At 50.9% G+C, this 12239-nt stretch overlaps 1 protein-coding gene across 2 annotated transcripts; it reads left to right on the forward strand.

Annotated features, from left to right (window-relative positions):
• The first annotated feature begins 770 nt into the window (after window positions 1-770).
• On the forward strand, window positions 771-6878 carry LOC114900574 (eomesodermin homolog). Of its 2 annotated transcripts, none has more exons than XM_029231826.1 (6): window positions 771-1646; window positions 2635-2789; window positions 3432-3553; window positions 3969-4127; window positions 4219-4280; window positions 5037-6878. In XM_029231826.1, exons 1-6 carry the CDS (start codon window positions 772-774, stop codon window positions 5773-5775), a joined length of 2112 nt encoding a protein of 703 aa, XP_029087659.1. In that variant the 5' UTR covers window position 771; the 3' UTR covers window positions 5776-6878. The 2 variants fall into 2 exon arrangements, with proteins under 2 accessions (XP_029087659.1, XP_029087740.1); XM_029231907.1 differs by having other exon boundaries at window positions 5094-6878.
• Window positions 6879-12239: the final 5361 nt, after the last annotated feature.

Raw genomic sequence — 12239 nt, forward strand, 5'->3', positions numbered from 1 at the left:
AACCTGCTCCCGCCCTCGCATCCCCCGGCTCAGAGCGCTGTGATGACCCTGCTACGGAGACCTCAAACCCTGTTCCACTAAATTCCAGCGAAATACAGACACCAGGATTGATTCTCACAGCAGGACTGAGTCTCAAAAAAAAAGAAAGAAAGAAAGAAAGAAAGAAAAAAGAAAAGAAAAAGAAACAAAATCAAGCTAAAGGAAAAGAAAGTCGCAGGCTACTGGATCCAATTAGTAAATGCCTAATTGAATTACTGTCACCTCCACCAGCCAATAGGAGGGTCCCGAGGCTGTGGGGCCGCGAAGCCCCTCCCTGGCCTCACATATATAAAGCAGCCAATGACAGCCTGCAACTTTCCAAGTGGTCAACTTGACCGATAGCTTTTCAGTCGAGAAAGGCAGAAAGGCTAGTAGCGCTGGTGGGTGGATGGGGAGAGAGAGCTAAGACCTCTTCTTCCCGTGTGTGCGGGAGAGGAGGGTGGAGGTGCAGAGAGGCAGAAGGGACGCGGAAGGAAAAGGAGAGGGCTTCTCGGTCAGTTTTCGCCTCCTGCCTTCAAATTCAGTGCCCTTTCCTTGTGGAAAGGGCGCTGGGTTCGGGACGCGCGAGTGCGCGCCTTAGCGGTCCGCGTGTCGCCAGGTGGGTAACCCGGCACAGGAGGAAGGGGAAGTTACCTTCCCCTCGGAAGAGGGCGCTGGCTCCCTCATCCTGCCTTTATAATCAGGCCGCGGCCGGAGAGGAAGTAGCCAGCTGCCGTCTGCGCTCTGCAAAGCATGCAGTTAGGGGAGCAGCTCTTGGTGAGCTCGGTGAACCTGCCTGGCGCGCACTTCTACCCGCTGGAGGGGGCGCGAGGTGGTGGCGGCGGGAGCGCCGGCCACCTCCCGGGAGCGGCCCCCTCGCCTCAGAGGCTGGACTTAGACAAAGCGCCCAAGAAGTTCTCGGGCAGCCTCTCGTGTGAGGCAGGGAGCGGGGAGCCCGCAGCCGCCGGTGCGGGGGCCCCCGCGGCCATGCTCAGTGACGCCGACGCCGGGGACGCCTTTGCCGGCACCGCGGCCGTGGCCAAGCCGGGGCCCCCGGACGGCCGCAAGGGCTCCCCCTGCGGGGAGGAGGAGCTGCCCTCAGCCGCCGCCGCCGCTGCCGCAGCCGCGGCCGCCGCCGCCAGCGCGCGCTACTCCATGGACAGCTTGAGCTCGGAGCGCTACTACCTCCAGTCCCCCGGGCCTCAGGGCTCCGAGCTGGCCGCGCCCTGCTCGCTGTTCCCGTACCAGGCGGCTGCCGGGGCGCCCCACGGATCTGTGTACCCGGCTCCCAACGGGGCGCGCTACCCCTACGGCTCCATGCTGCCCCCCGGCGGCTTCCCCGCGGCCGTGTGCCCACCCGGCAGGGCGCAGTTCGGCCCGGGAGCAGGCGCGAGCGGCGGCACGGGAGGCAGCGGCGGGGGAGGCGGCCCGGGCGCCTATCAGTACGGCCAGGGGGCTCCGCTCTACGGGCCGTACTCCGGGGCAGCAGCCGCGGGTTCCTGCGGAGGACTGGGGGGCCTGGGGGTTCCCGGCTCCGGCTTCCGCGCCCACGTCTACCTGTGCAACCGGCCTCTGTGGCTCAAATTCCACCGCCATCAAACCGAGATGATCATTACGAAACAGGGCAGGTGAGCGCAGCGCGGAGGGGCCCCGAAGCGCGGGGGCAGAGAGGACCTGTGTAGTCCTGAGGGTGGCCGGGAATGGGGGACCGCCGCCCGCCCGCTCCGCTCTTGGCTGGGAGAGTGAGTTTCCGTGCGCAGCCAGTGGGGACTCCGCATCTCCAGTCCGATGTCCCTCCCGTCCGCGCACCGGCGGTTTGTGCAGGGCGCTAAGGCTACGGCTGCTTCCCCCCTTCCTTCTCGTCACCCTCACCTGGACTGACGAGGAGGAGACAGAAATGGAAACTGGGGCTTGTCCACAAAGCTGGATGTCCTAGGTACGCCCGGCCGGCGGTACGCCGGTCCCTGAAGGCGGGCGAGGAGCCGCGGATGCGGGAAGGCTCCAGGGGTGGCTACCCTCTCTGAGCACAGGACATGGGCTCCCGCAGTTTTAGGCGCCAGGGTCTCCGCGGGGCGCATCCGGGGGACGAGCGCGAGGACCAGAGCGCCGGCAACGGGGGCTGGTCCGGGTAGTAGGTTAGGCCGGACTCTGGAGTCAGAAGGGGCTGGGGTCCCAGGCCTGAGAAAGTTCGGATACACATCCCACTGCGGGCAGTGGTTACTTCTGGGGAAAGTGAGGGGTGGGTGCTGGGAGAGGGACGTCCCAAGGGGACTTTTAGCCTTAACAGTAGAACTAATTTTTTTTTTTAACGAGAACAATTTAATGTTCTCTGGCACTTGTACATGTAAAAAATAATGATTTTTAAACATCGTGGAAGAAAATAAATGAGCATCTGAAAGGGTCAAGAACTTGAGTGAGTGGTGCAGAAGGGCAGGGATTGGGGCAAATTATTTCAGAAAAGAGACGTTCCGAGAGTTGCCAACTCAAGAACATTTTACGTAGTGAGGGCCACTTTTCTACCGGTATTCTGTTCGTCTGCAGACTTCTAAATGTCGTCTAAGCGTGGGCCTGTGCCCGGGCGTTCCGATTTAAATCTGGTTCTATTCCCTTGCACAGACGCATGTTTCCTTTCTTGAGTTTCAACATAAATGGACTCAATCCCACCGCCCACTACAACGTGTTCGTAGAAGTGGTGCTGGCGGACCCCAACCACTGGCGCTTCCAGGGGGGCAAATGGGTGACCTGCGGAAAAGCCGACAATAACATGCAGGGTGAGGAGAGAAAGGGCCTGGGCAGGGTGGATCGGCGGGAGCCCCCGACTCAAGACACCACACATTTAAATCTCGAATCCCTCCCTCCACATCCGGGGCCTGGAAGTGTTAGGAGTTTCTTTGTGTTGATTGTTTGATTAAGGGAGAGAATTGCTAAGTCAGACTTCTTGCCTACTAGTATATAGAATTTTAACCATGACCCTACTCTAGCCCTTCCCTCCACATCCCTACCTTTGAGAAAGGAATTGCTGTAAACTCTCCAGGTGGCAAGGGCATCTGGCATTCTAATCTTCACTTGAGAAAAGGCCTCCCCAAGGTTGAGTTCACCATAAAAATCCAACCACGTTCCATCAGATCTTGCCTGTCTAGCTTCAGAAGCCCCCAAGTTAACCTTCAAGAGGCATCGCCTACTGGTTCCATTTTTACCTTGTCCAAGGAAGGCTGGAAGCACAGGGGCCCTGGGAGGGGAATCAGTAGAGTCTAGTTGGTCTCCACTGGCCTTCTTAAACTGCTAATGATGGGAGACATGTTCTAAATATAGCTCTTAAATCTTGCCCATAGGTAGTAAATACCCCTCCCCTACCTCCATTTGCAAACAGCCCTTTATGCTTGGGTTTTGTGTTTTGTTTCACTTTCTCTTAGGCAACAAAATGTATGTTCACCCAGAGTCTCCTAATACTGGTTCCCACTGGATGAGACAGGAGATTTCCTTTGGGAAATTAAAACTCACCAATAACAAAGGCGCAAATAACAACAACACCCAGGTAGGGTGACAGAGGAGGTGGTGTCTTCTGTCTGTGAATCTCTTTTCTAATGAGTTTCCATACTCTTCATTGTATTTGTAATATTTGCAGGTACCTGTTGCTTGCCTCTTTCTGGTCTTTTTTTTTTTGACCTTTCTCATTTTTATTTATTTATTATTTTTCCTACTGGAATTCAGTAACAGTGAGTTAACTGTTAGGAGCAGAAATACTGAAAACTTTCGGCGACTTAGGAAACCAAGAGGCAAGAGTGTTTATTTAAACACACATACCCAGCTATGTGTTAAGTTTCAAAAATGACAATAGAAAGTTAGCTGTTGCTGGGGAGCAAGCAGGAGTGGCATTCCAAAATACAGAATTTGTCAAAATCGACTTTACTTTTTCGATCCGGCAGCTCTTTTCTCTGTACCCTTCGCAGATGATAGTCTTACAGTCTTTACACAAGTACCAACCACGACTGCACATCGTTGAAGTCACAGAAGACGGCGTGGAGGACTTGAACGAGCCCTCCAAGACTCAGACCTTCATCTTCTCAGAAACGCAGTTCATTGCAGTGACTGCCTACCAAAACACCGATGTGAGTGCCCCATGGTCCCCAAGAATCCCTGAAGCTCAGTCCAGCGTGAGACAGAAAACACTCAGTGACTGTTTTTTTCTCCCTTGTCTAGATAACTCAACTAAAGATTGATCACAACCCCTTTGCAAAAGGCTTCAGGGACAACTATGACTCGTAAGTGCACCTTTATTTTTCCTTGCCTGGTCATCTTTGAACAAGACATATCGAATCAGACACTTTCTTGAGACCATATTCTAGGAAGAGCTTTCACGGTTGGGATTTTTGCCTATTTTTATTTTTGCATATTTTTGGCCTTGACTAATCTTGCTTTAGAATTTTCACAGAAGGGTTTTGTTCATTTCTAAAGAAATGTTAAGGGATTAAAAATGAGGAGTTTTTTTTTTAACATTTGAGTGGAGATTTGAAATTTTCATAATCTGCATTTATATGCCTTCCTTTCCATTTGATCCCAGTTTTTTTTATTCTCTCAGGAGCAGGGATTATTATTCCCTCTCATTTTTTTACATAAGAAAAACCTGACACTAAGAGGATGTCATTTTCACAACATCAAAGAGCAAGGCCCCACAGATGCCTTTTAAATCTGGGATTTCTACCCACCATGGCCAGCATTCCTTCCCTACCACTGAAGGGAGAGTTGCTCCAAGTTATTCCAAGTTCTAGGACTTGCAAAGATGGATTTTCTACAGTTTAAATGCTTAATGCCCGGGAGGAAGCTTTTTCTTTCGTGGTGGGAAATTTGGCCGCAATGAGCGAAGTCCAGCTAAAATGGGCAAGTGCATCCCTACTATCTCCACCCCTCCACTCAACAGACCAGCACTCCTGCTCTAGAGCCTTCTTCATTTCTGGGAGGTAGATTGTTTGGGGACAACACTAGGGTTTTTTTTTTAAGTGTTTCTCTTTATATTGTAGCATGTACACCGCTTCCGAAAATGACAGGTTAACTCCATCTCCCACGGATTCTCCTAGATCCCATCAGATTGTCCCTGGAGGTCGGTACGGCATTCAGTCCTTCTTCCCGGAGCCCTTTGTCAACACTTTACCTCAAGCCCGATATTATAATGGCGAGAGAACCGTGCCACAGACCAACGGCCTCCTTTCACCCCAACAGAGCGAAGAGGTGGCCAACCCTCCCCAGCGATGGCTTGTCACACCCGTCCAGCAACCTGGGACCAACAAACTAGACATCGGTTCCTATGAGTCTGAATATACTTCCAGCACCTTGCTCCCATATGGTATTAAATCCTTGCCCCTCCAGACATCCCATGCCCTGGGGTATTACCCCGACCCCACCTTCCCTGCAATGGCAGGGTGGGGAGGTAGAGGTTCTTATCAAAGGAAGGTGGCAGCTGGACTCCCATGGACCTCCAGAACAAGCCCCCCTGTGTTCTCTGAAGATCAGCTCTCCAAAGAGAAAGTCAAAGAAGAAATTAGCTCTTCTTGGATAGAGACACCCCCGTCCATCAAGTCTCTTGACTCCAGTGACTCAGGGGTGTACACCAGTGCTTGTAAGCGAAGGCGGCTGTCTCCTAGCTCCTCCAGCAATGAAAATTCTCCCTCCATGAAGTGCGAGGATATCAATGCTGAAGAGCACAGTAAAGACAGCTCAAAAGGCATGGGGGGGTATTACGCTTTTTACACGACTCCCTAAAGAGTCATTTTAACCTCGTCAAAATGAGCTAACTTTTTGCCGATGGACTTGGTGGTGTTTTTTTGTTGTCTTCTTTGTCTAGGTTGCCAAAAAGACGTTTGCCTTCCACCCTGATGCATCCCGTTTTGTGCAATTCTCTAAAAGAAGGTGCCAAAGCTTTTTGATTGCTTCAGGTAACTGAAACAAGCCTAGCATTTTTTTCTTTTTTAATAAAATTAATGGAGGACTTTCAAGTGTTTTTAAATTTGAAGGTGATTCAAAGTTATGGATTTATTTATTGGAGACACTAGACATTCAAAGAACTGGGCTGTGAAGATTGAGTGCCTAGTGCCATCAAAGGTGTTGAAAGCTTTGGTTCTCATTTTTATTTGTAAATCTGTAAGCAAATAGAAGCCCAGAGTGGTAAGATGTTTTGCTTCTGGAATAGAAGGGTGGGCCTTAACCTTCAACAAGGGACTTTTGCTGTTAACTTCCTGCTAGGGACAAAAGATGTTAGGCCTGGGAGGCAAGAACTTTGTGAAGGTGCTGGTTTGACCTGACTTTGATTCTTCCCAGGCTTTTGAAACAAGCCATGTTTGCCCTAGTCCAGGATCGCCTCATGTTCTAGGCCTCTGCTGTGTGCCTGGGTGGCTTGTAGGACTTAGGAGACAGCAAGGGAGGGGGGCACCAGAAAACAAACAAACAAAAATGGAGAATTTTAAAGTGTACAGTTGTGTGCTTAGATACACTGTAGAATAATGTGGAAAATACTGTACAAATAGTCTACGTAGGTATACGAGATTATGTAAAATTGGTGCTTTGGCTTTGTAAAGAATTTGCAATTCACCGGACCACAGCTGCAGGAGCAGGGGAAGTTTCGTCATCCCCACAACATATGGGAATATTCTGTTTACTTCTTAGTTAAGAATGTATTCAGCTACTGTACTAACTTGAAACGTGCTAAGGAAAACCCCCATGTCATCCTCTTCCTCCGCCACCCCCACTTCCCAACTTGGTGATGTGAGGAAACAGAAACCTGACGCCCCAGCTCCTATAGGCTTTCTAGAGACCTTGGATTTTTATGTACAGTCATAGTCATTTTTAATAAATGTGGTTCATTAAGGGAACAGGCATAGCCCTGTCTTCTGTACTATGGGTTTTCATCTTTGTTTCAAAAATCTTAGTTTGCTTCTTCCTCCACCCTCCTCCAGCAGGAACCCTGTCCCACCAACCCACTCCCCCCGCCCACCACTAGAATCTCTTAAGTGGACAGTGTCTTCGTTGAGGGGGTGGGGATGCTCTTGTTTATCTTTTTTCCTTGTAGATGAATGGGGTTATTTCCTCACCGCACTGGGAAGTCTGGACAATGGGGATTGGAGCTGGGGAGGGGGAGGAGGTTTGCTGCCGAGATGCAAGATTGCCCACAGCAGGCTTGATATGGGCCTAGGAAACCTCCACCCCCAGCCCCTGGCGTCCGGGCCTCTCCTAGACCTCCTTGGGGTCTCCCATCCCCGGATCCACATGGGCTCCCTGGGTACCCTCGCGGCCCTCTGGGCGCCCACGAGTTCCGGATCCCTGAGGCCAAGCGGGAGCGGGCCGCCCCCACCCCCGCTGCCACCTGCGGCTTCCTTCTTCCCGGAGCCCCGGGCGCCGCCGCGGGGGCAGCTGCGGTCCGGGCCGCTGGGGATGCGGCGGGAGCGCAACGCAGCTGTGCGAGCAGCGGCCGGGGAACCGGTTGCCTAGCTTTTAGCTCCACTTTTTCGGCTCTCAATCCGCGGGAGGGGCCTGGGCCCTCGGAAGAGTTAAACCAAGGAGTGCGGCGAAGGGCCCTTTGTCCCCCTGCCAGACATCCCGCCGCGCTTATCTGCAGACGGCTTCTGGCCCGGCTTGCAATCCTTTCCAGCCCCCTCCCGACGCTCCCGGGGTAAAGGTCTGGCCGGGAGTGTCATACGGCTAACTGCGTGGCGCGGAAATGCAGCTGCTAAGAGGATTAGTTCTGGGAGGCGAGCGATCGCCCCGGCCCTCCTCCCCTTCTGCGCCCAATTAAGGCCGCCGAGAGCTCGCACCTCGCTTCTCCGCGGTTTCCAGTTCCCACCGCCCTTCCCGGTTCCGAGTCCTTCTCGCGCCGCCTGTGACCTTGGGGTCTCGGACTCTAGCCCCGCGTCACCGACGATGCCTGTTGAAAACGCTTTGCCCAAACCGCCCCGAATTTTACTGGAGCTGGAAGCGAAAGCCTTGAAATTTGGTTAATGTGTGTTTATTGTGGATGACAGACTCAGACTGGGGGAGGAGGACTAGGACACCCCTAACCCGGTCTGCCCGCCCCCCGCCCCAACCCCAAGGAACCCGAGCGTATTGGGAGATGCGATGGAATTTCGAAACGGTGTTCTCCTTTTCTGCCCTCTAGAAAGACTGCAAATGCTAATCACCTCCGGGATAAAGCAGACACTGGCCCCAGTCTATTTCCAGTCCTGTATATTTTTGCACCGTACAGTAAAAAGAACTTGGTACTTGTGAAAAGTCCCTCACAGTGTTTAATAGAAACGTAAGTGGCTGAGTGGCCCCAATTAACACCTTGTGATAAGGCATTCCTAAGATGGAGTGTCAGACACCAAATTGTGAAGAGATGTATCTAATTAATCCTCCTAGGATGACACCGATAAACAAGGCTCTATTTAAATAAAGATCAAGGACTCGGCGCCCCGTCTGTTTACATTCTCCGCCGGAGTCCCAGCGTTTGCGCCCTCGCAGGCGGCGTTCCCTGCGCTGGGGCGCGAGGGCGGGGGCTGTCTGGGTGGGGGAGCACCGGCTTGGGGGGGGTCGTTGGTTCGCCTCCGTTCTAGCCCCAAACAGAAATATGCAATTAGACAAATTGCAACGAAAGGGGAAAAAGAAGTGCAAGAAGGACACGACTCTGACTTGGAAATACTATTGTCATTTTCCACGCGTGTCCTTTACATCGCCAAACACTTTTTGGTTGTCCGAGTTTTTAAAAGGAAGGCAAACAAAACAGCCTTCCACTCGTAGCCCCAGGAAGTCTTTTCTGCTTTGGGGAGAACTCGGAGCGGGACCTTCCCCGCTCCCCACTCGGCCTCGGCACGAGTTCGCTCCTCGCTGCCCCGGGATTCCTCCTCCAGGGTGCTGAAGCCCAGAAGCGCTGGGGTGCGGGGTAGCTATCCTGGGGGGTGGGGTGGGGAGCCACCCACTGGGAAAGGCAAGAAGAATCTGGAAAGAAATAGGGGAAGAGGGGAAGGTGCAGTCAAACTCTCAGTCTGTAAACCAGGGCCGGGGCTTGGAGCCCGCTCAGAGTCTGTGACAACGCACATCCCCACTCTTCAAAGGGGAGTTTCAAGGCTCCAGATCAGCTTTTGGTCCAGGCTCCTTCCTTTCCAGCCGCCTCTGATTAACTTTCAACCTGGGGGTAAAGGCAGACTCACGGTCCTCCCTTTCCTCTGCAGGCTCTTCCTTCTTTCTGAACCAAACAAGGTGGGGGTGGGTACGATGCCCGTTTTTTGTTGTTGTTGTTTATTCTTTTGTTCTCGTTGTTGTTTTTAATTCTGCAGGTATTATGCAAACGCTCCGAAATAAAAAAAATTCCCTCCTGCCCCTAATCAAAATTGAGCCTCCAGTGAGGACAAAAATTAAAATCACTCATTTTCCACTGGCCTGGACGCTTCCCCTTCCCCGCTCGCGCCACGATGTCCCCCCGCTCAGCTGCCAGCCGGCTCCTAGAGTTTGGCTTTTCACCGCGCGGAGATTTCGGCATCATTGGGAGGCACTTTTAAAAGGCAATTTGCAAAACTCTGTTGGTGGGCCTGATCGAGTCCCCTTATGTGAACTCCCCATCCCTCGGGTTTAAGCTTTCGAGTGCACGAATTCCGCCAGTCTAGCCCCCGGGATACTCGAACCCGCGGAATCCGTCCACCTGCGCCGGTCTTCGTCGGGGTCGGAGTCCCTCCTGCGCTTCGCGGACGCCTGGGCGCAGCGCCTGCACTTGGCGTTCTCATGGGTTCCGCCAGCCCGAACCCGCAGGAGCTGGATTTCCTTCCCCGCCCGTGAGCTGAGCGGTTGGTGGGCAGCCTGAAGCTACGACTTTTTTTTTTTAACATGATGGGGACTCTGATCTTGGTGGTCACTGAATTTCTCCTTATTACAGCTTAAAAGAAGTAAACTTCTGGAGACCCCCTCCCCCCTCTCCCCCTTTCTCCTTCGGCCCTAGGAGTCCTTTGCGTGTTGCCGAGAACGCATCGAGTCACCGAGGGAAGGATATTGCTGCGCCAGACACGGAGCAGGCCCTCGGAGCTGGTTCCTAAAGTGCGCGACTTCTGATGGACTTCTGGCCGACCCCGAAGCGCCGGATCTCTGCTTATTTGGGGCAGCAGAATGTGAACATCCACCCCACCCCCGGCCATTTAAATTTTTCCCGTCTCCCTAAAAAGTCCTTAGCGTCCTTCTAGAAGTTCTCGCGAAGGCAGCAGGGCGCGCACAGGAACTTCTGTAACCCCAGGCTGGACCAGATTTCCTCGCACTGTTGGCGCCGCGCTCTTGGCGGTGGCTCCTGCAGCGGTTTCGAGGAAGCTGAGGGGTCCGGGCGGTGAGCAGCCTTCGCCATCTGGCGGCCGCGGCAAGTAAAGCTCTCCCAGCCGAGCAGGGCCTCGTTACAGGCGCTGCCACTTCTGCATCCCGCATCCCACTTCCCCTTGGTTTGGGGGGAGGAGCCCGGAATTTGAGGTTGGAGGACTTTAAAGTCTAGGCCTGGGCCACTGCTAACTAGCTGCCTTGGCTCATCTGTGAAGTGAGGATTCGAACGACGCCTGCCTCGCTGAATATCATCCGGGGCGAGGGAGGAGAGAATGAACTTAACTGCTTTGCAAACCGTTGAGTAGCTCCGAGTATTAGTAGGCATAATTAATTACTAATTTTATAACATGATATGTAGTGACAAACACAAGTGCATTGCAAATGAAAGATTTTTTTCTGTAGGATTTTTAAATTTTTATAGAACTATAGTTGATTTACAGTGTTGTGCTAATTTCTGCTGTACAGCAAATTGACTCAGCTATACACATATATACATTCTTTTTTAATATTTTTTTCCATTATGGTTTGTCCCAGGAGATTGGATGTAGTTCCCTGTGCTATACAGGACTTTGTTGTTTGAAAGATTTTTTAAATTAACTCAAAAATAATTACGGACAATTGCAAACATACACGAAAGTAGAGAGCAGTGAACCCCCATGTATCTGTCTTCCAGCTACACCAAAAATCAATTCACGCTGCTCCTGTTTCATCCTGTAAATCCCTACCCATCCTCTCTACCACAAAGCCCAGAAATCCCGTCATCTAATCCACAATTACTTCCATACATAGCCCTAAAAATAAGGAATATATATATATCTCACACCTATAGAATCAACAGTAATCTCTTCATAATATGAAATATCCAGGCTTGTTTCCCTGATTGGCTCATAAGTTTTTGTTGTTCCTCTTGTTTGTTTTTTACAGTTGGTTTGTTTGAATCAGGGTCCAAAAAAGTCTCACACATCTAGTTGATTATCTTAATTCTCTTAATTTAGAAGTCTTCCCTCTTTTATTTTTCCTCGCCATTTATTGAAGAAGTCTGAGCATTTATTCTGTCTAGTTTTCCAGGTTCTGGATTTTTCTGATTGCATTCCTGTGGTGATAACATGGTCCTCTGACCCTTGTATTTCCAACAAAATGGTAACTGGGTATGAAAACTTCATTTGATTAAAATTCTATTTTATCTCATCAGTCGTCTATTCTACCAGGAGACACTTCACATCTGGATTGTTTCTCCTTGAGCCTGCTATTGTCCACTGATGATGTTCACCGGGTCCATTTTTTCATTGAAGATTTGACAAAGGAGGTAAATTTCAGTACAGCTATTATTACATATGCAGGAGAAAGTTTTACTCAATGGCACTTCGGTTTTTTTCGAACATGTGTTTTTTCCCCTAGCTTTACTGAGATATAATTGACATATAACACTGGGTATGTTTAACTTGTACAGCCTGATGATTTGTTCCATGAACATACTGAAAGATGATTACCACAATAAAGTTAGTTAGCATGTCTATCACATCACATAATTACTACTTTTGTGTGTGTGGTGAGAACATTTAAGATCTACTGTTTAGTAACTTTCAAGTATATAATAGAGTATTGTTAGCTATAGTCACTATGCCATACACTGAATCCCCAGAGCTTATTCATCTTATAACTGAACCCTTTATAACCTTGTACCCTTTGACCATTTCCCTCACCCCCCCCCAGCCCTTGGCAAACATCATTCTTTTCTTTATTTCTGTGAGTTTTGCTTTTTAGATCTACATATAAGTAAGATCATACAGTATTTGTCCTTCTCTGTCTGACTTAAGATATGCCTGCCATATATCTGGAGAAAAACATGGTTTGAAAGGATAATGCATCCCAATGTTCATAGCAGCACTATTCACAAAAGCCAA

This window comes from Monodon monoceros, unplaced genomic scaffold (genome assembly GCF_005190385.1).
Source record: "Monodon monoceros isolate NGI ecotype Baffin Bay Population unplaced genomic scaffold, NGI_Narwhal_1 Contig299_ctg1, whole genome shotgun sequence".
NCBI classification, from domain to species: Eukaryota; Metazoa; Chordata; class Mammalia; order Artiodactyla; family Monodontidae; genus Monodon; species Monodon monoceros.